The sequence below is a fragment of the Camelus bactrianus genome, chromosome 26, assembly GCF_048773025.1.
Source record: "Camelus bactrianus isolate YW-2024 breed Bactrian camel chromosome 26, ASM4877302v1, whole genome shotgun sequence".
Taxonomy (NCBI): Eukaryota; Metazoa; Chordata; class Mammalia; order Artiodactyla; family Camelidae; genus Camelus; species Camelus bactrianus.
In genome coordinates, this window is record NC_133564.1 from 21,074,892 (window position 1) to 21,102,063 (window position 27,172).

General features: G+C 38.6%; 1 protein-coding gene across 4 annotated transcripts in view; it reads right to left on the bottom strand.

Moving 5' to 3' along the window:
- Positions 1–27,172, bottom strand: part of TUSC3 (tumor suppressor candidate 3) — a 140,034-nt gene that overhangs the window by 3,184 nt on the left and 109,678 nt on the right. Inside the window, exons 7-10 of one of the 4 annotated variants that reach the window (XM_074353607.1) lie at positions 24,002–24,065; positions 13,198–13,272; positions 9,802–9,892; positions 3,206–3,268 (exon numbers count right to left, since the gene is read on the bottom strand). The exons of 1 other annotated variant lie outside the window; for it this stretch is intronic. In XM_074353607.1, coding sequence (XP_074209708.1) covers positions 3,250–3,268; positions 9,802–9,892; positions 13,198–13,272; positions 24,002–24,065 — 249 coding nt within the window. In that variant the 3' untranslated portion in view covers positions 3,206–3,249. Of the gene's footprint in view, positions 1–3,205; positions 3,269–9,796; positions 9,893–13,197; positions 13,273–24,001; positions 24,066–27,172 lie in introns of those variants that run through there. 2 more of the 4 variants (XM_074353608.1, XM_074353609.1) reach the window with 2 other exon arrangements.

Sequence of the window (27,172 nt, forward strand, 5' to 3'; positions counted from 1 at the left end):
AGGAAGACCAGATAAAGAACAGGGCCAGCCAGATATGCCCCAGAAGTTCCCCATTCTCCCATCCTGAAGGATGCAACTGCTCCTAGTCTGCGTAGCTTGATGATTGCTTAAAGCCAGTCTGGGCTGCAGAGGGGCCTTGGGTATGCAAAGACGGGGTAAAGTCATAGCTATCTTCCAAATTCAGGCCCCCCAAAAGTCAGCTTCAGTCAGTATTCAACAAAGACTTCCTGATCATCTACTGTGTAGAAGAGTATTATGAACAGAAGGGTGCTGTGAGACAGCGAATGATGGGTAAGTCAGGGCCGTTGTGTCTCTTCTCTGGAGGAAAGACCTGGATACGATTCAGTACAACACAGTGATGCACTTGACAGGATGGCAAATTTAAAATTAAATTTTAAAACAATTTAAAAACCAAGCAAACAGAGGAAAACACTGACTTTGAGAACAAGAGAAATGAAGAGGGAACAGCCTAAGCTAGAGGAGCTGACTGAAGGAGACAAGGGAAGAAAATACCGTGCTGTGTTCCATCCGGCCAAACCAGGAGCCAGCACGCTTTCCGCGGAAGGCCAGGAAGTAAGTGTGTCAGGCCGTGGGTCTCTGCTGAAGCCACTAAACTAGGCCGCTCCAGGGCCAAAGCAGCCAGAGACGACACTCAAGCGCCCGCGTCTGGCTGTGCCCACAGAACCTTATTCAGGGACACTGACAGTCGAACTGCAGGTAGCTTTCACAGGTCACTGTATTCCTGTTTTTTTTTTTTCCTTCCTCTCCCTGATGACCTAAAACTGTGAAAACCATTCTGTTTCTGTGGCACATAGCCTGGCAGTGGGCTGGATCCAGCCACAGGCAGCGGTTGCTAACCCTGCACCAAACAAGCAATGGCTGGAACTAAACTTTAATATAATCCTTCCCTCGGTTCAAAATATAAAGTCAAATTGTTGTTGATATTGTCAAACTGAGTGTTGGGACTATAAAGTTTTCGTCAGTTTGTTTAGCTATAGCTTCTAGAAGGATCGTGCATCAACTTTTCTCCTTTCTGGTCAGTCATTAATAGAATTTAATGAAGCAGCATAATCTGTGCTTATCTTAAAATAATTCTGCATTACTGGAGAATAAGTGATGGCTTACCAAAGGTAACGACTATATACGGGGGAGAAGTTAGGAGGCCAGGTGATAGTCTGAAAAAAGATACTGTGTGCAGAAATCAAGACAGGAATAGAAAGTGATGGAGGCCTAAATCCTAAATGTAGGATTATGAGAATAACAGTGTCTTAGGGAAAGTAAGAGGAGGAGACCCAGGTTTTGGAGCAGAGACGAGGCTGGCTTTGGAGTTGCGGGGGAGGTGGTACTGCGGTGCTGAGGTCTGGTTCTAGATCTCAGGAGGACGGTCAGGATTTGACACGTACATTGAGACTGAGAAGTAACCTAAGAGGAAAAAGGAAGGGGCAAGCGTGTCACGTGACAAAATCCAGGGCATAATGTCCAAGAGGAGCTGGTTAACCAGAGTCCGACAAGGCAAGGTGGGTTGTAGGAGGGGTGCCTGGATTTGGTTGTGGGGTGACCACCGGAGACCCCTATGACAAGTGAAATGTCTCTTCCTTCTCTCTTTCTGGGAAATACCTGAATAGGCACCAAATAGTGGCTTGCATTTCGTTTTGTTTTGACTTCTCTTGAATTAATGACTCTGTCTGTTCTCCAGTGTACACGGTACTCTTGAATGAATGAATTCTGTCCTACTGGGAGGGGGTTAAGCTCTCTCTGAGACCCTCAGCTGGACAGACTGACCTTGTCTCATATTCTCACTTCTGGGGGGGAAGTCAGAGGGACCTCACGGTGACGTCGTGGCACACTGTCTCACAGAAGGTGCTGCTCCGACTTCGTCCTGGTGTCCAGAGAAGTGCAGAGAGGAGCAGGAGCCTGGGCTCTACTCAGAACGCGGGCAGGCCACTAGCTGACCTCACGGCCGTTCCACGGGCCTCGCAGTGAGTAGGACTCAGTGATCACTGTTCTCAGGACTTTCTAACCTTTGTATTCGTAAGTGTTCTGAGGGGTGCAGAGAGAAAGACGGAACGACTGTCAGCCCGGTCTCTCGAGCCAAAAGCCCCAGGCCTCTCTTCTTTGTCTCAGAAAATTATCAAACCCAGAAAACTCATCACGTCTGAAGCACGTGATCTAAAGTAAAGGCGTAGAGAAATTCAGGACTTTGTTAGGAGCTGGGAAAGATCACTGGGAACGGAAACGTTCCGTATCTGTAGTTACAAAGGGTAACAGCTGTCGAGTGTGAGCCCTGCTGGGGCCGCTTCTGCACACAGCCTGGGGGGGGCGCTCTGTCAGAGCTGGATAACGTGGCTGTTGTTATTAGTAACTCGGCCTGGGCAGAGGCCTGGATACTGGGTCCAAGGGAGAAAGAACAAAGCTGGCCTGCGGGGTGAGGCTGGGGGACGGGAAGGAACAGAACGTGGAGATGACAGGAGCTTCCCCCCGTCCCTGCTCTCGGGGCTGCTGGGTGGTGGCGTCTCTGCCTGAGACAGTCATACCCGCACGATGGAAGTAGCCATCGGGAGCTTCCTTGGCTGTCTGTGAGTCTGCTCAGCGCAGACCATGTGTTCTGAGGTGTGAGGGGCTGGCATGTGCGGTGCAAGATCAAAATTCTGAGTTTTCTACAAAAATGACTTTGGATTTATACAGAGGTTCCTTATTTATTTCTGAATTATCAAGTCTTGATTTAAAAAAAGCTAGTACGTGTTTAGGAGACTTGAATTCTTTTGGATTGTGAGGTTTACGCTGTTTGTTAGTGGGGTGAGGGATTCGACCACATTTTTCCTAGGCAGAATGAAATATTTTCCTGTCAACTGTTCAGTTCTGCTTTCCTCCCTGAAGTAATAAAACAGAAGTAACCAAATGGAGTTACTTTGAATGGGAGGGCATATGCATGCATATGAATATTATTGTTTTAAAAAACATACTATTTGTCAGTCTTTAATTCCATGGCTCAAAGTCTACTGCTGGAAATTTTTATCTGAGAACTTGTCCCTGTAGCAGCTAAGTACAATGGCATATGACTGGAATCTGACATCTCACAGTTCAAGTTACCTTGCATTTGTAAAACCATAGTTTGCTACCCCTTGTCTTACTTATGAGAGAAATACTATGGTCATTATCTGAAAGATGAGGAAAACTGAGGCTCAGAGAAGATTAAAAGACTTGCCTGAGGTTACAGATTTAAAGTGCCATGGTCCAAATCACATCTTCTCACTCAAAGTCCAGATCACTTTCCAATACACCACAGTGAAATACAACAATATGGAGAAAATAGTCCTTAAGATTCCATGTCCATTTGTACAGCGTTATTACAAGATATAGCACGGTATTCTTTATCTAGACAACACAGGGGACAGACAGACAGGGTGCCTGTGCAGCACTCCAGCTCTTGTCTGAGCCATCTCTAAGTCTCTGGTCCTTTCTGGCATTCTTCAAAGGCACGACAAAGGCAACCCCAGTGAAGTTCTTACCAGTGACACACACCGTGGGTTGATGCCCACACCGTTTCTGTGTCTCCTGTGTGCAGAGCTCAAGGCTGTGTCTTGTACTTTCCCTACCAAGGAAAGGTCCACCTCTCAGTACGATGCGGAGGTGGGCGTGATGCTGCTCCAAACTCCACACCCTGGGCGTCTCTGCCTGGCTCTGCGTGTTCATCACCGTACTTTTCTCAGTGTCTGTCATGCTAGCTGTTACTCTGTACTTGCCCTCACTGGATGTCGACCCACTTTTTTGTAATTCATCATCTCTCAAAGTAACCAAGTACGTCATCAATCACAAGTATCTTTTAAAGACAATGGAAGATAGTTTCTATGTCCATTGTAAGCATAATTATATTTTTATTCTTCTTGTGTGTGTGTGATGCCAGCCAGCTCAGGATCTACTTTGAGGCTGCAGTATGTATCTTCACACCTCAGGTTTCTGAAATAGTATTTCCACACACCCCTTTAGGTGTATGGAATAACACAACTCCACGGGGTGTCACATGATGTGAATTCCATCTTGGGGAGCTGTGCAATGTGGCAAACCAGTACTCTTCTCTCCACTATGTTTCTATCTTAATGGTTCCTGGTGCATTTAGATAAGGAATAAATAAAAGATGTTTCTGAATAAACACATTCAATTAACAAGTATATGATGAGCACCTACTATGTGCACAGCACTCTGGAGATAGAAAAAAAGGTATTTTCAGGGACCAACTCAAATACCTTCCAGTACTCTAGAATGAAAAGAATTTCATCACACAAAGCTGTATATGAATACTTAGCGAGAGATGTAATTGGCGAATCACTACTGAATAACCAGGTGCTAATAAGGCGAGTGCAGGCAAGAGGTAGGTGAAGTCACGACTGTTTATGAAGAACTGACTACATTTCAAGCACTACAAATCTGATTACATAACTTACCCCCACAAAATTCTGAGACAGGTATTCTACCAAGTTTACAGACGAAGAAACAGGCTTAACAAAGTTAAGTTATCCAGCCCTGTAAAAACACTACCTTAAAGGTAAGGAAAAAGGGAACTCAGGTTAAGTAACCCCAAATCCCAAAGTTAGAGAAGAGAGGATGCAAGATTCAAACTCATATTCGTGTGACTGAGTTAAGCCAGGGTTCTTAACTAACATACAGAATTAGATACTGAATTTGCACTCAGGTCTTGTGATTCTAATAGTGTTTTTCCATCGCACCATACATACTACCTCTTTAAGACAACTACAGTCATATACAGGAAGCAAAGTGATAGAATGAGCAGAGAATTTTTACACTATAGTAGACACTTGATGTGTCATAAATATCTTTATGAAAAATTCTTCAAGAACATTTTTGAGTCAGTGTGTGTGTGGAAAACAGTGGGAAGTAATTACTCCAAAGAAAAGATCTGTCATGTACGACCATGACCACTTTGCTCTTAGAAAATGGAACGAGCCCTGAAGTAAATCTTTATTAAATATACAAAGTGAATTAAGTGCTACCGCTGGAATGAAACTGTTTTCTGAACTACGGCTCAGATGGTAATTAGATCAAATTCTTAATAATCCTTGATATGTCACTGATAATTTCAAGGGATTTGAGAGTCCAATTAATTTCATCAAAGGTTCAGGGAAAATCTGTTCTTAAACCCAACTGAATCAGGCAAATATAAAACAGTCACTTAATCTTTAGTGTAATGAAAAATCCTACTTAGGGAAAGTTAAATTTAAATGTTTAAAATACTTGTATCAGAATTAATAATAATTAGCAGCAAATATTTATTGAGTAACTAATACTGTGTGCCGTTTACTTAGTACTAGGCAGTGTGGTAAGTGATTTACAAAAGCTTAAGTCTTTAAAAATTTTTCCCATTTACAAATGAGAAAACCAAGGGTTAGAAAAGTTACTTAATTTCCCCCAAGTCCCAGAGCTAGTAACAAGTAGATGAGGGATTTAAATGAGGAAAGTTTGCTTACTGTCACTTAGAAGATGATCTGGGAGAACTTAGTGATGGCGTGAAACATACTGATACTGTAAGAAAAAAAAACCTTAAGACAGAAATGTGGGGAGGACTTAAGGAGATAGGATAAACATGTAACATAGACTTTCACCCCTTCAGCAGCACAAAGATCAACATCAAAAACACAGCAGTGTGAAGTACTGAGAAAATCTGAAGGGCATAAATGTTTAAGATTTTGTGAGGTTTAAGATGAAAATGAAAAACATAAGAACGCTCTATATAGTAGAAATTAAAGGTGGCAGAACTCAAAACCGTGAGGAAATAAACTGGTTTAAAGATAATTCTGGACATAGTTCTGTGTATCATCAGTATTTCTTGGTACAAAAGTTACAATTCACCAAAATGTAAAACACAGACACGGAGGTGACAAAGGTGAAGACACCACCCGAGAGAGCGTGCTGGCCTTGGGGCCGGAGCCCCGGGCTGGAGGTGTTTGTGAACGAGTCACTGCTGATCTGTTCAAGTGTGCGTCTTCCCTGAGGGGCATCCTGAGCCTTATCCAAAGTACAGGTATTGTCTCCAGTGGGTACAAAGTGAGAGGGTTTTCTATTCTTGAAGAAAACTGTTGACTGGTCCTAGCAGCTCATCTCAAAGTCAAGGACAGGGTCTTGGCTGGGGACGTATTCTTTTTCTGGCAAGCCTACCTCAGTGTACGTGTGGCACAAGATACTGGGCTGATTCAGCTCTTGGTCACCAGGGCTTCTGATTCATTATGGTGGGGATGGACATCCATAGGTCTTTTCAGAAGTACTCGGGCCAGGGCACAGCTTCCAGAATCTGCTTTGCAGGGCTCCCTCTTGCTGTAATGACGGTGTCCAGTATCTCGACCTACATGCTGCCTTTGTTCCGTAAGAGCAAGGTTGGTGTGTCTTATTTTTGATCGAGGACTACCATGCTGGTGCCAGACACGTGCTTTTGGGAATGCCCAGTGTTCCTTCATAGAACATGGTATTGTGTTCGTAACTGACCAAGCTTCTCCCACAGAATTCAGTGAGAAAAGGTCTTTCTCTCTCTCTCTCTTTTTTTTTAAACATCTCACTTTTCAACTATTCCCAGAATTATTTGTCTTCTTTCCTTTCATTCATTCCCTCTCTCACTCAGCCTTTTGCCATCCCGTTTTCTCCAGTGAACTAGTTGGAAGATACGTATTTCCACTATACTACCAAGGTTTTAAAATTTAGCTCAGGATTTATCCAAATCTCTGGTGTCTACTCTCTCCAGTCCTTGTTCCAACAGTTGCTCTCGATGTTAATCATCTATTTATTTACCAGAATCATTCATAAGAGAACTGATAAAATTTCTGGGGGAAACAAACCCTTATTCTGAAGGAAAATGATGCAATGGATTAAAAACAAACCCCAAAGCAGTATCTCCCATACTAAGGGAACTCTGGCATGTATCCACGTATTAGACGAGTAAGAGGATAAACATTTTCAAATGAGAACCTGGTACTTGGTGTTCCTAATGCTCCCCTCTGCTGTGTTTTGTTAGCTCAGAGGAATGCTGTCAGTGTAATGAGAGAAACATACCCCATCCACCTGACAGCGCTGAGTGATCCGAGAGGGGTGAGGCGTGAGTGCCACAAGGATTCACAGCTCGATGAACGACTCACCACTGCATCCATGGAAAAGACAGAATGCAGAAAAGCAGATACAAACACAAGTTCTCAGGAGACTACAGAGAGATTAGAAAGCTTTCAAGTGATAGGGGAAGAGATGATTAAACTACAGGAATGATTTAAATGGGGCAGTGGAGGCACTGGCCAGCTGCGTCAAGCAGATAGCACAGAGATGGCGAGCCTGGGAGAGCGGGGGAGCAGCCAGGCTCCCGCCTGCATGTCCCTGGAGCCTCCTGTCACACCCCTTCAGCACACCGCTGTCCCAAGGTTCTTTTTGTTTTTGTTTTTGTTTTTTTTTTTCTGCTGGGCTCCGTTTTGATTCTGTTTCTTGGCAGCTCCTTCTTAGGGGTTTTCATCTGAACTATGTCAAATTTCATATTCACAATGTCTTGGGCATGATTTTCCTCTAACTTCTTACAAGAGATTTCATGTCCATTTCTAGCTCCATGGGGCCAGCTGGCGGCCGCCTCATCCTTGCTTAGCCCGCTGGGGCCTTGACAAGGGAGCAGGACTGGTTACACAACAGGAACGTCCGATGCCACGTTCATAAAAGATAAAGCGTGTACTCTGGTTCGGAGTGTGCTGTGTGCATCTAGGGTGAGACTTGAATACGTGTTTGGAAAGCTTCCCAGGGGACGTGGGTGTCTGGTCTGGGTAAGGAACCAGAGGATGAGTGATCTGTATACTCAGGGACAGCCACCTCTCGGGGAAGAAATACAAACTTAAACTCTTCATGTCATAACGAACATAGTGCTGTCAAATGTAACGTTACTGTATGGAACTAGTGAAAACTTTCTCTACTGTTCCTAGCCATTGCACTGCTGTGTCAGAGAACAGCCTAGACAGGGAATGATCTATGACACTCTGGTTGGATGGGACACTCTGCTAGACACGGAGAGCTGCAGTGTGCTCCTGACCTCCCCCCTTTTCTGCCAACTAAACAGGTTTTAAGAATCTCACAACATCCCTTCCTGTACTTCACCTGTTAGACACCTTTTACTGACACGTTGTAAAGGCTGTATATTGAATTCTTCCGTGCTTTTTGACACCCTGAATAAAACTTAAGAGAAATACTTTTACAGATGCCATTAATAGAACACCTGCAAGTCAAACTAAGACTCCAATCACACAGAACTGTGACTCTCAATCTTAGGGTAGGGGGAAAAGGAGAAACATACATTTCATCTTTCTTGGGTATATTTAATTTTGATCTGATTAGTCTGACTTAACATTTTCAAAACCAAAATTAGACAGCCAGCCAACGTCAAGGAGAAAATCAAACTGGAGACTTGACCTGCCTTTCTTACAACTCTCATCCTCAGAACTAATGTTTTTAAAACTTCACTTACACTGTAGGCAGGACTAAAGGCAGATAGTCCCACAGCTCAGATCTGATGCTCACATTTCTTTCACTCCCTTTGTATATGTATTTCTAATTGGTGAGGGAAGAGGAGAACTGTTAATGTGCCTCTGCCCACGAGATCATAGGTGGGGTTGAGGAGCCTTATTCTTCCATTGCAAGCCCATGATCAGATCTCCCTGCCACGGGGTTAGTTTGTGCCCCAGATTAAGCTGTTCATTGCCGCCGTCAGCTACGTAGAAACGTCCTCTTAAAATACTTGCTCATTTCACATCCAAAAGAAATACAAGGTATGAGGTTTTATTTTTCCATCAACATATCACTAGTTCTAAAGAGTTGTCAAAGTCTCTGAGAAAGGAAATACAGGACCTTTACTTCTTCATTAGAGAGAAGGATGGGTGGAGCTATTAGAAGGACTCCGCAGGGAAACAGCAGTGGAATGTTCATTCCTCTGTGAGGAGCTATGGGAGAAATGTGCTCAACAACGAAACCTATGCCGAATTCATGACCCCGACAGCCATCATCGGGCACATCAACTGTACTGTGCTTTAGTAAAATTATAGTTCGGTTATTAGATCGCTTTGGACTGAATTTTCAGCATCTTCCCATGCTCAGTTATGAAAATATACTGGGGAAAATCTTATGAGATCTTCATTATGACAACTTCTAGTGGCCAGAGATTATTTTATCATTTAATTTTCCCTTTCAAGTTGGCCTTTCTTATTTGAAGAAGCTAGAACTTTGCAGAGTTCAAAAGATGATGTGAAGTTCATTAGACACTGAGCAGTAGATTATATGAGAAAAAAAAAACTTTGCAAATGAAGTAAAAATCACGATGGATAGGCAAACCAAGGGAAGAAAAAAAAATTGATAAATTCCACAATGTTTAAAACACATCTTGTCATGTGTATGTATATATAATACACATCTTATTCTGTGTATATGTATATATACATTATATATTATATCTTGTTATATAAATGCATATATAATACATGTATTATATACTGAACATCTTGTTATATGTAGATGCACATGGATGACATACACACAACAGGCAGCTCTAAATGAAGCTGTACTCTGCTTGGGAACTGGGCCCACACTTTTGTATCTCCTTTATACAGTCTATGCTGACCACATGGCAGGTGCTCAAAAACTTGCTTAACTGAATTTAACATCACCTGGCAAATAAGTTAGCTACTAGATGTTAATCCTTAAACAGTTTCTATTAACCACTGGAATTGTTTATTCTATTAGTTACAAACGAAAGCATTCACATTAGTGTAATGATATTACCTGTAAGGGTAGCCGTGGTACTTGGAACGAAATATGGAAAGTAGAAAACTGAAGAAGAAGACCACCAGGCCCAATCCCACCAGACAAATGACTGGGGAGAGACAGAAACACCGTCAGTGTCTGGACACCGGCAGCCTGAAGGTTCGTATTTTTTAAATGCATTCAATGAATTACGGCATACTTACATGGAAAAGTTCAAGGCACACACAGGTACAACAAACCAGACAAGCATTATTTTCCACATTCTTCTCAATGAAAATGTACAATTTGGGGTATGGAAACAACAAAAGTGACTGATCTAAGTCTTCTGATGGCTTTCTTCTCTGAGAGAATTCCTACAAGTACCAAAACGCCCCCAGGGGCATCAAAACACAACACAACAGAATGAGCGATAAACCACAAACAAGGCGACCAGCCCCGCCCTCTGAAGTCCTGGCTGGCCTAGCAGAGACATCTGCATTATTAGAATGCTCGACAGAACTTCATGCTTTTCAGATGCCATGCAATATTTATAACGAAATATAATTTTAGATTATTGCCTTAGTAAAAAGCCTGTTGCTTAAAAACAGTAATTGATCCCAGCACACCAAAGGCTAGGGATAGAAGCTCGGGGGTGAGGAAATATGGATTCTGTGGGAGTCAAAGGGAAGAAAATCTCCCTAAATAGTTGGTGTTAGTGTCAAAATACTGTTTGCTTTACAAAGGAACCCAAGGTGTATGTTACTGTACCGTGTGCTGTGGTCTAGGGTTTCAATATTACTTGGCCCAAGGCAAGTTGACAGTAGGGAAATTACATTTTTTTTTCTGTTAGGAAGTTTTTACTCTGAAATAGATGACTGACAAAATATATATAATATATAATAAAAATATGCAAATATTGGCTAATTAAGATTTATTCCTATTAGTGAAATACATATGAACATGTTCTTAGAATTTAAATGCTTGAAAATGAGCCAATTCAATGCAGGTATGTTTAGATGAAAAAACATAATAGTTGGAGAACCTGAAATTTATTTGAATCTGTTCTGTAAATAAGTAGAAATTAGTTCTTGATAAGAAATACCTAAATGTTTCTTAAGAATAAAACATTTGCACAATACTTATACCCTTTCATTTGTGAATTCTTTAAAAAACAAAGAAATATCTAAAATAATTAATTATTAAAAAAAAGGGGGAAGACAAAAGAGATTAAACACACTAAGGCAGAAGAAAACAAGAAAAATGGAACAGTTCTGTATGCTTCTATAGTGATGAAATGTGATTTTAAAAAATGAATCTCAGATAAAAATTAGACCAGGCTTAAATGCAGTCCTGGAAATCAGGGCGTAGATAAGGCATTGTCAAACCACAGTCTAAAAATCTGTTTTCCTGCAACTCTATAGGAATACTATTCTCTCAGTTTTGAGAACAAATTGTGAAAAGTCATAAGTGCTTAACAGCATTCAGTTGCAGCCTTGATGACATTTCATTTCAGATGACACTTATGCACTTGAACTTCAAATCAAGTTGGCAGAAAATAAAGCAAAAAACAGGGTGCTGAATGCTGCAAAAGGAAAAAAACACTTTTTTCCCCCTTAAATTGTAGAACATCCAAGTATGACAGAGACCAGCCACTAGACACTGCAACTTTGCTTACAAGATGCTTGCTAAACCGCGCCTTCGTTACACAATGCTTGACTTTATACCGTCCTACATTTGGTATTTTTTTTATTAAGTACTTCTTCCTTTCCTCTTTTTCTTCAAAAGCTGAATTCTTTTCACTCCCTTTGCCACTTTCAGTAGCCTTGTTTGTTTACAGATGATCAAGTAAAACAGGTTTGTATTTACTTGATTCTACGCAGTGGAAAGTTCCACTGCGTAGAATCAAGTAAATACAAACCTGTTATCATAGTACTTGTATCAAAAATAAAAATCCCATTATAATCAAAAGGGAATAATTTAAAAATATATTTCCCATTACTCACCTCTTTACACACATATGAATAAATAAATGGGCAGCATGTAGGGATTGGAGTGATTTTATATATATACATGTAAATCTACCAAGATAGAAGTTGGAAGTAGTGATTTTATAAACTCAGTATTGTAGATATGAGATTTAAAAATTACTACATATTTCTTACTACTTTAATATGACAGGATATATAATAAATATCTAATCACATAAGAATTTGTCCTTATAAATATTATTTATCACTCCCAAGAACACCACATTTTTATTCAAAAGATATAAAAAGATGTTCTGAACAGTGATTAACAAAGTAATTCGTTCATGCTTCGGTAGTTTCTTTACAACGGTGTGCAGATGGCATCATGGGAAAACAGGGTAAACCAAACTGTATTAATTACATCCAAAACATGTCAGCACTTCAGACAACTACGCATTTAGAAATCACTCCAATTTATTTATCTATCACTCTGGCTAAAATTCTCATAAAGAAATTTGGATTTTTATTTTAAACTTATTAATAAATTATCAGTGTTTTCCAGATGCCTATGCTCCTCGCTCATAAATTGTGAGTTTTTAAAAGGGTTCAGAAATGGAAAGCATATTGAGAAAAAAATCTAATTATAGATTCGTGGAGGCATAATCATACAGTCACATAAGGACTTGATACCAATTATGAAAAGGTCTGTTGCACAAAATACTGACTGTGAGGCTCTCTGTCCTTTGCTAACCTGTGCTCCCCAAGGCAGAAGATTTTTCCCGTGTGATTTTCTCTTTTCCTGTCAAAAATGTTACTTCATTAAAATGTATTCTTTTTCTACAACTCTGAGAAGGAACAGTTCTGTCAAAGGATAAAACAGTTAATTTGCTTAAAACCTAATGCCGGGACTTGGTAGAGTTGTAAATCTTGGCACACTTCTGGAAGAGGTGGTATCCTGAGCTGTCCCCTTTCTAAATGTTGGTAGAAGGCGGTCTGGAGGTAACTGGAAGGTGTTGTGATATTTCAGGGTACAAGAGCTATGCAAAAACTTGAGTCAGTCCCTGAATGCACCCCTGAACTGCGTGGCAGAGGCAACATCCCGTCTGCCAACAAGCTCTCTGAAGACTGCACACAGAATTTTCCACTTCTTCCTGTTGGGTGGACATTACTACAGAGACTCCAGCTTCAGCAGAGATCAGGCAGAACACGCCTGACAAAGGTGCATACCGGCTCTCCTTTCTATCCAATTCCACAGAAAATCACCCAATCCCATTTTGAAAGAAATATATTTTTAAGTATGTGCACACACACACATCCAAGAGATAGAAAAGAGGAACACGACAACTGTTTTCAAAACAGAACATTTCTTTACAAGTTTGTATACAAAGGACTTTTATATATGTCCACTTGATTTAAATGAATCTTAAGACTAAAACAAAATTACAGAAACACCAACACTGAGACTTACTCCGTCTTTTCCCAACATCTCCTTTGGATGTTGCTGCTTCATTTAGAAGAACCATCCCCATGGTGATAGCAGCATCTGTAGCAGTTGTCAAGGAAACAGCAGAAAAAGATGCAAATAAAGTCTATTACTTTTCTGAATGTGAACACGGTGTGGTCTGCCCCAGAATGGTTAAATTACAAATGCACACAGAGGTAAATAAAATTCACTCTTTACAGAATATAAAATTACTACTATGTGTATTTCAGTATGCCTTAATTTTCAAACTATAAAACTGAAAACTTTAATTTGTGAGATTTTAAAGGTCTAATTCTAAATGCTCTTAAATTCCAGGACTTCCATAGCGCGTATGAGTTACAGGGACTCAAAGTCAATGACACTTCACATTATATATAAAGATACGCACTAATTATAGTTAGAATGACAGTTCATTGGCAATCCTAGAAAATTGGAATGTATTCAGCATGGAACCAACTGTGGTTGGAAGCCTAATGTATTCAAGAGAAAAAGCCACTACCAGCCCCCTGCCCAAAGCACTTATCTGCCATATGCTACCACTAAACTTTGAGGAATCCATGGTAACAGTTTGAAAACCTCTGAAATTTAAATAATTATTAAATGATTTGAGTTTCGATCACATAGTGATGGCCTGAAAGGACAGTGCAGGAGAATGAATGTTTTGTACTAGCAATACGTTACTTTGTGCACTTTAAGGATTCATTATTCTTAAGGTATTTTGGACAAGGTACTGACACAGGTTGCCTCGAGTCCCTGGTGATAGGATGTTGCCAATAATAAAATGGTTAAAAAAAAAAAAGCTTGTATCACTCAAACTGCTGATACATAGGGAATTCCTGCTTAACTTAGTTCTCTGGAGCAAACTGAGATGACTGATGGAGATTCTTAATAAGGACTTACTAAGTCCTTAAATGAGGACTCTCCTTTCATCTTTCTCCGACAGCACCCTTTAATATGCATGTATAAATTCTAATTTACACATTTAAATTTACATATTTGATCTATTAAAACTCATGCAGACTTCTAGATTAATTTTAACTATGAGGAAAATAATTTGGACCTATTCAAAATATAAATAATGTTTTTAAATGATAATATAAACAAAACAAATATGTATTTTATGACTATCTGCAGAGTAGCTTCTGAAATTCCTTAATAAAATCAGAAGGGGGGAAGGTACTATTTTTATTTCTGGGGAAAGCAAGGTTTCCAAAATTAAATGCTTTAAAATTTTGAGAGTAAAGCCATACATTAAAATATTCCCAGGATAAAACTGAATATACACAGACATCTACCCATATGTACATTATATGTATGTTTTATAAGCACACATAACATAGACGTGCTTAGGGAGAAATGTTTTTTATTAAGCAAAAATTTTAAAGGTCTAATTCTAAATACTCTAAATTTTATTAAGTATTTATTATGGTCACTGAGGTGTAACATAACCCTGTTAATGTATCTTCACACCACATACCATTTTTACTACTCTCCCTCTGTAAACTTACAATGTTGAAAATTATGTGACCAACATGCTTCTCACATGAATTGCTGTTGAACGTCACACAAATTCAAACAGCGCTGTGACAAGACTGTAACATTTTCTTAAGAGTATACTGTATATCATTGCTTCATCTTCCTGATGGGAAATTTGTTTCCAAATGTTTGCTATTACAAATATTCCTGCAAAGAATATCTTTTTATATGTACATGTGTAATATTTTTTCCAGGGTCTACACCTAGAGGTAGAGCTTTTGAGAGGCTGGGTATGTGTATTTTCAAATTTACTAGGTGGGATTCTACTCTCTGAAACAAGCAGTGTTAAGAGTTTCCATTTTTCTTACATTGCACCAGCACAGTGTTGACAAACTATTGATTTTATTGAGCTGTTGAGTGGGATGTGTACTAATACTGAGTCTTCAGTATCTTTTGGTATGTTAATTCCTTTTTTTTTAGTTTAATCTTCCGTATGTAGACTGCTTATTTACTTTTTTGCCCATTTTTCCACAAGCATATTTGCCTTTTCTTAGTAACTTACAGGATTCACTTTTTTCTGGATATGAATTGATTGAGCTGTTGCATATATATTCCTCTACTTGTCTTTTAAAGTGCTTAGTTATGCAGAAGGTTTTCATTTTAATATGGCCAAAATTATTATTCTTTTCCTTTATGAGCTTTGGTTATTATTTCTTGCTGATGAAATTAATTCCTACCCCTAAGTCTTAAAAACTTTCTCTAGCTTTTTTTTTTTTTTAACTGAAATGATGTATAATATGTGTCAGTTTCAGGTGTACAGCATAGTGATTGGACATGTAAATACGTTAGGAAGTGATCGTCATCGTAAGTCCAGTAACCATCTGTCCCATAGAGTTATTACAGTATTAGCAGCTGTGTTCCTCGTGGTATCTACTACATCCACATGAATTTGCTTCACAACTGTGAGTTTGTACCTCTTAACCCCTTCACCTATATTGCCCAATCCCTCACCTACCTCCCCTCTGGCAACCACCCTGTTCACTGTATCTGTGTCTTTTTTTGTTCATTTTTTAGATTCTTCATATAAAGTGAGATCATACAATATTGGTCTTTCTCTGACTTATTTCACTTAGCATGATAGCCTTTAGATCCGTCCATGTTATTGCAAATGGCAAGATTTCTCTTTTTTGATGGTTGGGTAATAATGCCATTGTATGTATCTTCTTTATCCATTCATCCATCAACGGACACTTTGGTTGCTTCCATATCTTGACTATTGGAAGTAACACTGCAATGAATATAAGGGTGCAGGTATCTTTTTGACTTATTAGTGTTTTTGTTTTCTTTGGGTAACTATCAAGAATTAAAATTGCTGAATCATACTGTGGTTCTATTTTTAATTTTTTTTTTGAATAACTTCTATACTGTTTTCCAGAGTGGCTGTAACAAATTAGACTCCCACCAACAGTGCACGAAAGTTCTGTTTTCTTCACATCCTCACCAATACTTATTATTTGATGTCTTTTTGATGATAGCCATTCTGACAGGTGTGATGTTGTAGCTTACTGTGGTTTTTATTTGCATTTCTCTGATAATTAGTGATGTGGAGCGTTTTCATATGTCTGTTGGCCATCTTTATGTTTTCCTTAGAAAAATGTCATATTCAAGTTCTCTGCCCATTTTTTTAAATTGGGTTGTTTTCTGATACTGAGTTGTTTGACTTCTTTGTGTATTTTGGGTACTGACCCCTTACTGCATACATCATTTGCAAGTATCTTCTCCCATTCAGTAGGCTACTTTTTTGTTTTGTTGATGGTTTCTTTCGCTGTGCAAACGCTTTTTAGAAGGATGTAGTCCTACTTGTTTATCTTTGCTTCTGTTTCCCTTGCCTGAGGAGACATTAAAAAAATACATACGTATTGCTAAGATGAATTTCAGAGTCTACTGTCTGTGTTCTTCTAGGAGTCTTATGGCTTCATGTTTTCTTCTAGGAAGTTTATGGTTGCAAGTCTTACTTTTAAGTCTTCAATCCATTTTGAGTTTATTTTGGTAAATGGTGTGAGAAAGTGGTTCAGTTTCATTCTTTTGCATGTAGTTGTCCAGTTTTCCAACATGATTTATTTAAGAGTCTGTATTTTCCCCATTGCATATTCTTGCCTCCTTTGTTGTAGATTAATTCACCGTAAGTGCATGGGTTTATTTCTGGGCTGTCTGGTCCATCAATCCATGTGTCTCTTTTTGTGCACGTGCCATACTGTTTTGATTACTGTAGCTTTGTAAGATGCTTTCAAACCAGAGCACATGATACCTCCAGCCTTGTTCTTCTTTCTCAAGATTGCTTTGGCTAATCAGGGTCCGTACAAATTATAGTGTTACTTGTTCTAGTTCTGTGTGTTCTAGTTTAGTGTTTTGATTGGGATTGCACTGAATCAGCAGATGCTTCAGGTAACATGGACTTTCTGATATCTTAAAAGTAAATCAGGTAGTGTCATCCTTCTCCTTAGAGCACTCTGATAGCTTTTTACCTCACCAAGTAAAATCAAAGGAACTCAAATGGCCTCAAGGCTGAATCTGATTCATATCCTGACCCACTGCCTATACTTCTCTGCCCGTGTTTGCTCTTATCCCTGTCCCTGGTATTTCTCCAAGAGAAACCCCTCTGCCTCAGGGTCTTTGCACTTGCTATTCTCCTGCTTGAATGCTCTTCCCCTGCAATATCCACACAACTCACTCCCTCACTTCCTTCAGGTTTCTGTTCAAACGACAACAGAGAAGCCTCCTATGAACTCTCTGCTTCCTTCATCCTGCTCTGTTTTTCTCTATAACATTGTTTTTGAAAGAAATTGTAGATCCTGTGTCTTTTAAATTTACTTACTGTCTTTTTCTTGTCACTACAGTGTTAGCCCAAAAGGATAAAAACTTTGTTCACTGTCCCATCTAGTACTAACTACTCTTTGATGCAGGTACCATTGTTATCCTCAGTTTACGAATAAGGAAACTGAAGCTGCCAGAGAGGCCCGGATAAGTTATGCAAAGTCACAAAGCCTGTGACTGAAAGCTGCAAACAAACAAACAAACAAAAACCCAGAAGAAATGAAGTAGGATGATAACAGAGGGTTAGATGAAAAGAGTGTGGGAGGAACAAAATAGCTAAATCTATTTTAACATAATCTGTATCTTTATGCTAAGCATAAAAATAATTTTATGTCAAGTGAACATGTACATAAACAATGTAATTTCATCTCTCTAAAAACAAACAATAAAGAAGAGAAATGCAGGAAAAGAAAGACAATGAAAAGTTGCAAGCAACTGCCTTGGGATAATGAGCTTGTGGGCTTTTGCTTTCTATTAGCCACATTCTACACAGCAGTTTGTGAACTTTATTAAAAAGGGCCAGAAAGTAAATACTGTGGGCTATGCAAGCTGTATGGCGTATTGTTACCACTTTGCTCTGCTGTTGCAGTGAAGAGTAACCATGGATAATATAGAAATGAATAGACGTGGCTGAGTTCCAATAAAACTTTCTTTATAAAAATAGCAGACAAGTTAGATTTGGCCCTTGCTGGTTCTAGTTTGCCAACCCCTGCTATAGAGGATCTAAGACAGGGCTGAAGACACCACAAACTGTTCTGTCTGTGAGGAAGCTAGCCTTGTTTTTAATTAAAATAAATGGAAAACTTAGTAAGCCCTTGTGTGTATGATCCCAAAGTACAAATTTTAAGGCAAAAGGATTACTAGATGCAGGTGTTATGTACAACCCCCAGGTAAAATATTTTACTGGAAAGCAGCAGGGTTAGGAAACAAGTGTGATGGTGCACTCAGAATGTTTCCCGCAAGAGTGAGTTTTCCAGGCTGTAAGGAATGAGCCATGAACCTACTTTAACCTTGACGGCTGTAATTAAGACACATGGATTAAACTAAAATGGTTTAAACTTGTCAGCCCTCTTTCTCTTTTAAAGATGTTGTAAGCTTAAGGCCTTTGAGTTTTAAGAATTATTTACCTAAACTTTGACTGTATCAAGGAAAACAACAGTTCTGGCTAAAAGAGAGCATACATAATAATTAATCTGGAGAAAAAAAGCACATTTGTAACGTAAACATTTTAAGATAAAGGGCTGATTTATAAAGAGGAAGTGGCCAGAAGGTCATTTACCAGAGTTAATGTGTAGGGCTTCCTTCACTGGGTGGAAAGCTGAATGACTAATCAAAGTCCCTACAAATCTCTCAGAGTCTGTGTCCAACTCTGGAATAACAGATGCTTTTCTGTCATTAAACTGATGGGCATAACCACTTTGACTATGCCTTATTAAAGAGTCTCAACATTAAAAGAGAATCAGAGATGCAGGTATATAGTAGACAGACTGTAATGTTCCTGAGACCTTTTCTGTTGTTCTGAGATTGTCAATGCCCGTGCCTGCACGTCCACATGTACCCTTGTTCTACGTCATGTATTACTTTGCACGTTGGTATCGATTAATATCATAGCAGTATACACTTCAACTACTGTGCATTCTCCAGTTTCTCTGCTTATCCTGTCAATCACCTTCTTACTGCTTAAAAGTCAAAATATTGACATGATCCTACATAAAACAGAAGCTGCTATTTGTGTAAATTATACACAAAACCCAGAGTCAATGAGCACCCTACTGAACTGGTAACAATACATTTGCATTACATTATAATCCATTCTCAATTGCACATGATGTTAGGTTTACTGTTGCTCGTAGGAAGAGAATCAGGATTGTCAATTTAAAGATAAATGAGAACAGATGTTGAAAAAAAGCCAGAATATTAGAGACTTTAAGTCTTCTATCTATATCTAAAATATCTTCAACTTGCATCTATCGTTAATTTTCTTCTACAGTATGTTTCTCCTTGGATGTAACACATTAAAATAAAAGAAACATTTGCTGTCTATCATAGATTGAAAATGAATCAGAGCAAAATCACACTCTTCTGTATTAAATGGAAAACAGAAGCTTTTCTCATAGGAAAAGCAAACGTGATCTTTATGTGAATACACGTATTTTGAAACTATTGCTGTTGCTAGTATAACCTTGGTCATTTATATCAGAACTTGTATTTCTGATTGATATTTATCTCATGTCATCTTCTTGAGATCCTAGAACTGAGCAGATGTGCAGAATTAAGGGACAGGTCAGAATTTATACACTTGACAGTAAAGCCAAGCCTAGAACTCCTGTGTCTTGTTTTCCCACTGGCACGTAGAACATATCTTGGTGAATCCAGAAAAAGTTCAAACTTCTTAGGAAGGTATGGGAAGATGTTCACTAATTGGGCCAATTAACCTTTAATCTCCCCTTCACAGTTTGTGAATACGCTCTCATTTTATGTTTTTGTACCTGCTGTACCTTCCACTGGAATATTCTCACTCACTCGTTCTCCATCTGGGGAGAAACTCCTTTTCTACCGTATCAAAACCCACCTGAAAAGGCAGCTCAACTTTTCCAGGCATCAACTTGCTCCCTCCTCTCTTGCTGCTACCAAGCACTGATTATAGCATTTGTCACCCTGGATTCAACTAGTTTTCTATCAGTCTACCTTCTTGTAAACTGCAAATATATTTGCATCAGATGTTGAAACATAACTGAATGAAAAATTAAAAGAAAAAACAAATTTCTTTACTGGGAAAAATACAAAGGATTATATGAGTTAGTCTCAGACAGTTCATACATTTCATATTAAAAGTCGTAATATTTTAAATGTCTTCTTAACATAGTTTTCTCTGAAAGACCACTTAGGATTGTTCCCTTTTTTTTTTTTTTCTCTAATAAGGAACTGAAATTAAACACTGCTAATAGGGACAAAAAAATCTTATTTTTAAGAAATGTGAATCTATAACCTATGACATCAAATGGCTCCATCTGTTCTTAGAGTTTTTCAATAACATTTTGTATTTATATCAACTGCATCTAATGATCTGGCATACTAAATTTGGAGAAAACCAAAAGGCAGAAATGTTCTCTAAAGATAAACAAAAAAGTAACCATCTGGAATTTACATTTTCTTTTTTTGCATGAAGAGAAAAAATACACATGCCAATTACAAAAAAAAAATAACATAGTAAGTTTAAAAAATACGAGTAGACTCTGCCAAGTGAAAGTAAAATCAGAAATTATTAATACAATAGAGTCTCAACTTTTACTGAGCCTACCATTTTAAAAGGAATTTCTCTTCCTCATAGATGTCTGTAAATAAAAATAACAGGAACAGTAAAGCAACAAATAGTTACTGGCAGTGTAAAGAGAAGAGGGACTTTTAATTCTCTGTATTTCTGTTATAAAAAAATAATCTATGTGGAGGGACTTCATACTGTTTGTGAAATTTCTTTGTATCCTAAATCTGAGCTTGTTGCCAATGAGCCATGAAATGAAACCTTGGAGAATATCCTGCCATACAGTGGAGTGATAGTCTCAACACAACTTTTCATTCCTTGTGTGGGCAACTCCTGATTTGGTTTAGTGTTTAACAGACTAGCTGCTTTGAATCAAGTATATCGCTAAAATGCTACATCATGGATTAAAACTGGGCAGAAAAGAAAAAAATTATACAAATACGAGCTAGAAAGTAACCTGCAATAAATAGTACCCCCTTTTCTGTGGGTTCACTTTGTAGTTTCGGTTACCCGCAGTCCAAAGACATTAAATGGAAGATTCCAGAAATATTAAGTTTTAAAGTAAGTTTTCAGTGCCTTTCGGAGTAGCATGATGAAATCTCACACCTTCTTGCCCTGTCCCACCCAGGATGGGAATCATTCCTCTGTCCCGAGCATCCATTGCTATATTCGCTACCCTTTCATCAGCCACTTAGTAACCATCTTGTGAGCACGTCAGCTGCTGGGGGATTGCAGTGTGTTCAGGTCACCTTTATTTTACTTTATGATGGCCCCAAAGCGCCGGAGAAGTGATGCTGGCAGTGTGGATATTCTCTTCCTGTGCCTAATCTATAAATTAAACTTTATCATAGGTATGTATGTATAAGAAAGAGATACAGGATTTGGTACTATCTGAGGATGCAGGCATCTACTGGGGGTCTTGGAACATATTTCCTGTAGATGGGGGAGGTCTTGTATTTTAACAAATGCATTTTGCTTCATAATTATATAATTAAAAGATAAATTAAGAGTAAATAAGACACTGCCCTTAATGTTTAATAAGGAGATGTTCCTATAAACACACTTGCAAGTATTTCATTTTCTCACCTAAATCCCCTCTGATATGCAGAAAGTATTATTACTTTCTTACCATATGAAAATTAGGAAACCGAAACCATATAGTTCAAGATCAAAATTTGAGAATAGAATTGGAAATACCTACATTGTTTCTTTGCATGAGACAAATTCAAGCAAAAAAGTACTCATCACTGTAGCTCCCTAATTCTGAAGCCATAAACCACATGGGCAATTAAATAAATGCCAGGAATGGGCTACAGATAGATACAGTTCTGTGTAAGCACTCAAGTATGTGTAGCCAAGGGTGAAAGGAACAAAAATGTTGAGAACTGATACAGAGGAAGAAGATGGAGGATGCTGTTCAGTGAGTTTCAAAAAGACAATGTTTGTTTCCCCTGCAACAGAAAGTGGAGTCTTACAGTCTGTCTTCTCAAGCTTCATTTCCAAGGTCAAACCTTCTAAAGGTGTCATTTTATTATCTAGTTAACTACACATGATTAATGACACAATGACTCTCACACCAGAAAAAATTAAGCCATTCCGTTCCCAGTGTAACTTTAGAATTCTGATAAATACCACAGGACTATGTTTTTTTTTGTTTTGTTCTGTTTCTGGACATCTACACCTTTGGCAAGTGTCAAAGAATCAACCAGTCAATGTTTATGCACGCTATCTGTGAGCAGCAAAGTTCTGAGTGAGAAAGGTGGGAAAACATAATGGGAAAAATGTCAGCCTCGAGTGGGTACTAGACGTTTCATCTGTGTTGTCTCACTTGTTCCGCAGAAAAATGCCATGCCGTTAGTTGGCTCAATAACCCTGATTTTACAAATGGAGTTTGTGAGCTTCTTGGGAACTGGGTGGGAAGAACTTAAAAGCGCCTCCCACCCCTTTCCTCTAAGAGTAACGCCAGGCTCAGTTTGTACCGGCACCTGATGCCGTGTCCACAATGCAAGTAAAAGAGAATTAAAGGTAGCGAATATGTATTTGCTGGTGGATTACAGAGTGCACTGTCAGAACAAAGTAATAAGATATAAAAGCTCTAATAGGATTAAAAAAGTCTTTTCTGTCCAGAATAAAATTAAGGACTTCAATGGCCTGACTGACACTTATTCATGAAATCCTATGTCACAGACCATAATAAAATATTACCTCTAAAGCTTAAGTACCTGTACAACCAGGAGACCATGAACAAGAAAACTGAACCCTAATCCTAATTCTTCCTCCAACCCAAGGCAAGTCAAATAAACTTCGTGGGTTTTAGTTTTCCTAGTTATAAAAGGAGGTTTTGGCCTAGGTGAGTTCTAAGAATCCTTAAAGGTTTAACTGGTTATGGTCTAGACTGCTTCATTTGAATATGAATCTTAGTAACCAGGAAAGTAATCTGACTTTATAAATGATACTATAAGGCACATTTTAAATCCTGAGAATGACTCAATACGTTCAACACTATAAATTTAACCTACAAACATTTTCATAAGACTCAAACGTCAGCGTTCCCCCAAAGTGCAGTTGTTTACCCAAAAAGTAACTTAACTTCATTCTGATCATATTCAGAGTTTGTTTTTAGATACATGAGCCTTAACTCTTTGCTCTCATTCTGTTTTCTTTACCCTTCTGCCTCTAAACTATAAATTGCACTGTATTATCTGATTTATAACGTTTAGTCTGTCATGTTCCAAAAAGATGTCTAGTTATCCTAAATTTACTCTTTCTTCTCTTACTAATAACATTTAAGGGAACCAGTACCATATATGTGTATTTTTTATCCTGCTGTTTATATTATAGGACACTTTTTTCTCTCTGTTAAAATCCTACAGGGGAAAATCATACAGACACCACAAAAAACCCTAGCCAGAGATAATCAATGCAGAGCAAAGGCTACACTTCAAAATTCAATAGGCAGTAGAAAAGAGAAAGCTATAGTCTATTAATAAATGAGAATTTTAAAACTACATTGTAATGGAAAATAATTAGCATAGGAATTAGAAAATTAGCCACATGGTAAAGTTTAAAATTTAAGATTTTTAAAGTCTTCATATATATTGTTAGGAAAAAAAAATCAATTTGATAGCATGCAGCTTTGCTTTGTTCTTTTCAATCCATCAGTATTTTAAAGGATACTTAGTACCAGAATAATGTGTGACTCTGCCACGAATTGGGCCTGGCTGCTTCCATGAATGTAGCTCTATAAAACAAGACAAAGAAGCAAAAATTACAATCTGGGGAAAAGCAGATTTTTTGGTAGATTTTTTTTTCTTTGTATTGTGTAGTTTTGTGCCTTGAAGATAAACAGTGGATAAATATACTAATTAAACTCCTATTTATAATTTTTGAATAAAATATTAGTTATTTTTGAATAAAATTAGTTAACTAGAAATAACAGCTAAAAATGGTTGATGTTACTGTAAACTGTAGAAAGCAACTTAACATCACAGTAAAACAATGTAACTTCTTAAAAGGTTTACCACAAATACATATACACAATGTAATGATTCTTCCAGAGTTACTGTAAAATGTGCTTAATATAGCGTAGGTTACAAATTAGAGCAACTAAGTTTAATGATTTTCCATCCTTTAAGTAAAAAAAATGACCTATCACTCTTATATCACTCTTTACCACATTATCAAAGTATTTAAAATAAGGAGATACTTTTATAAATGCATTCATTTTATTAGAGAATTTAAACTGGTTTTTTTTCAAAATATAATTAAAATTATTTTACCCCATTGAAAAATGTAGTTTTCTATGCCTAGTAAGACCTGTATTAGTTGCTATCAGTCGATTACAGAAATCTGACAAAAATCTTCATCCAGGACATTTTGCTTCTGAAAAACTGATTCTCATGGTATTTCTGCTTTAATGGAAAGAGCATTTAACTACAGGAGTGAGAAAGTTACTCTTTCTTGTCCTTCCCCCGGGCGTGTCACCCACGAGATCTCAGGTACTCAGTATCCCCTCGTCTGCAAAGGTAGGAACTGGATCAGGTGATTCCTGGGGTCTTTCTGAAGTGTGCACAGTCCTCTGTGTTTTGTCGTCGGCTGTCTTAGTGTTTTCATGTAAAGGCTGCTCTTGATACTCTGATCTAAATGGTCTTTATTTCCATCTCTAATTCTCGGCGATTCACAGTGCAGCTGCTTCATCCAAAGGTGTGTTTAGATCTATTTTTAAAGCACAGTTTCAAGCAAAAGTGGCTAAAAAAAATAGCCATTTCTGGTTTATTACAGCTTCTGAGGCATGCGATCACGTATGTTTCCTTTTTACTCTATTAAACATTACTAATGAATGACAACAGTGTAGCATGACAAATACTATAATTGCTTCAAGTCAGATTAGAAACTAAGACTCTGAGAACTAAGAAATGAAGGTTCTATCATTCTAATAACTGTTAACAGCATAGATAATAAATACAATCATACCAAGTGCTAATAACTGCCATTTATCAAGCACTCTGTGTGTGTGAGAGACACTTAAAAGTTTTACTTGCAATTGCTCATTTAATTCTGATAATCCTACAAGATAGGTATTTTCATTACAGCCATTTCATAGAGCAGGAAACTAAGGCTTGGGTGAAGGACCTTGCCTGAGTCTTCCATGTCTGGGGTATGTAAAATCTGAGATTTGAGAGTAGGCCTGCTGGACTTCAGATACTGAGCCCTTATTCACTGGGCTACCTTGTTACTTGCTGGCCGTTTGACTGGCTGCTTCCTATGTTAGCCCATCATATCTTAACCACCATATAAAGTAGTTATTCTCATGTCGTCTTCCAAATGAGGACACTGGGATTTCGAGAAATTAACTTAAGATCGCACAACAAGTAACTGGTGGAGTCTGGACTGTAACCCGGGGTTGAAGGCCTCCAGGGTCCATGCCTTTTCCAGCAGACAGTAACTTACCAAAAGGTAGGAAGGAAAATGAGTGAACAGCCATATAAAAGCTTAACTGGCAATCATACAATTAAATGTTGGCCATTACAGCAATTAAAGTAACATCTGTATGACTGACTGAAATATCTGAACATAGCACTACTGGATAATATGCCCAGATTTATATAACAACTGCAAGGCAGTCTGCCTGTATTAGAACCACACATTTAGAGGAGCAAAACTTGAGAGATTTTCTAGGTGAGTGGTTTCAGAACTTTTTAAGTGGAGCATCTTCTCTGGTCAGTGTCGTCAGCAGACGTCCACATTTCAGATCCGATGGTCGTATCTCGGTCTTACTCGACCTGATCGCTCTGAAGAACTGGCTGCATGTGCTCACTCTCTCCCTTTCCATCGTGTTTTCTTCACTTGGCTCTTCCTGCTTCACTGGCTCCCCTTCCTCAGGCCCCCTGGCTGTTCCTTCTCATCACCCGAACTCTAAATTCTCTTGTACCTCGGAGCTCTGTAGACTTGAGCCTCTTCTCTAATACTCAGCCTTCCCAGGTATTCTCACCCAACCCAATGAGTTTAATCATTTCTGTCCTGACAATTCCTGTATTTATATCTGCAGCCCAGTCCTTCAGACTTTGATATAAAATCTGAGGAATCTGTTTTTTATATGTAATAGAATCAATCATTTTTTTCACTATGTGACTCTAAATAAGGAAGATGCTATTTTAAAATATATAAGTTAGTAGGAATGCAGTAATGACACCCTAGACCCAGATCTCCTTTGTGTATTCAGGTACCCGGAATACTAAAACAAAATAATCTTCAATACTTCCTTTCCAGTTTCTTTCTGAGAATAGGAACCTCCAGGAAGAGACACTATCTTATTTGGTGTTAAATGTACCAGAAGTTCTTAAAGGCATTCTATGATCTTCCCACTGTATGATGCTCTAATCTTGCTTACGATGGAATCAATTAATTGAGTCTTTAGTGAAAACAAAGTGTGAGCAGGCAGGCTGGCTTCTGTGGGTAAACGGGAGGATCCTGGGTGACCACTGCTGCTGCACGGAAGAGCTGAAATCCCAAGGTGCTTCCTGCTGTGATGTTCGAGTAAAAGATTTCCCACTTCCTGATAGTTAGACATTTCCAGCCCTTTCCTTAGGGGTCCTTCCTGTATTCATCAACTACGTAAACGTGGCACTAGTTCTTGCTAGGCTGCTGCACCAAATGGCAGACGTGATTGCAGACCATGCAACGGCAAGGCCAAGTCCTTCTGGGTTTGACGGAAAGAAGGGATGTAGGTAGGTATTACCTACATCCAGGAGGCAGAGAATGCTGCTGTGTTTGACTTCCCCAGAGGCCACACAGACCTGGCGCTTGAAATTCCTACGTATGTCATTAGAAGTTTGACTTAATCGAAAC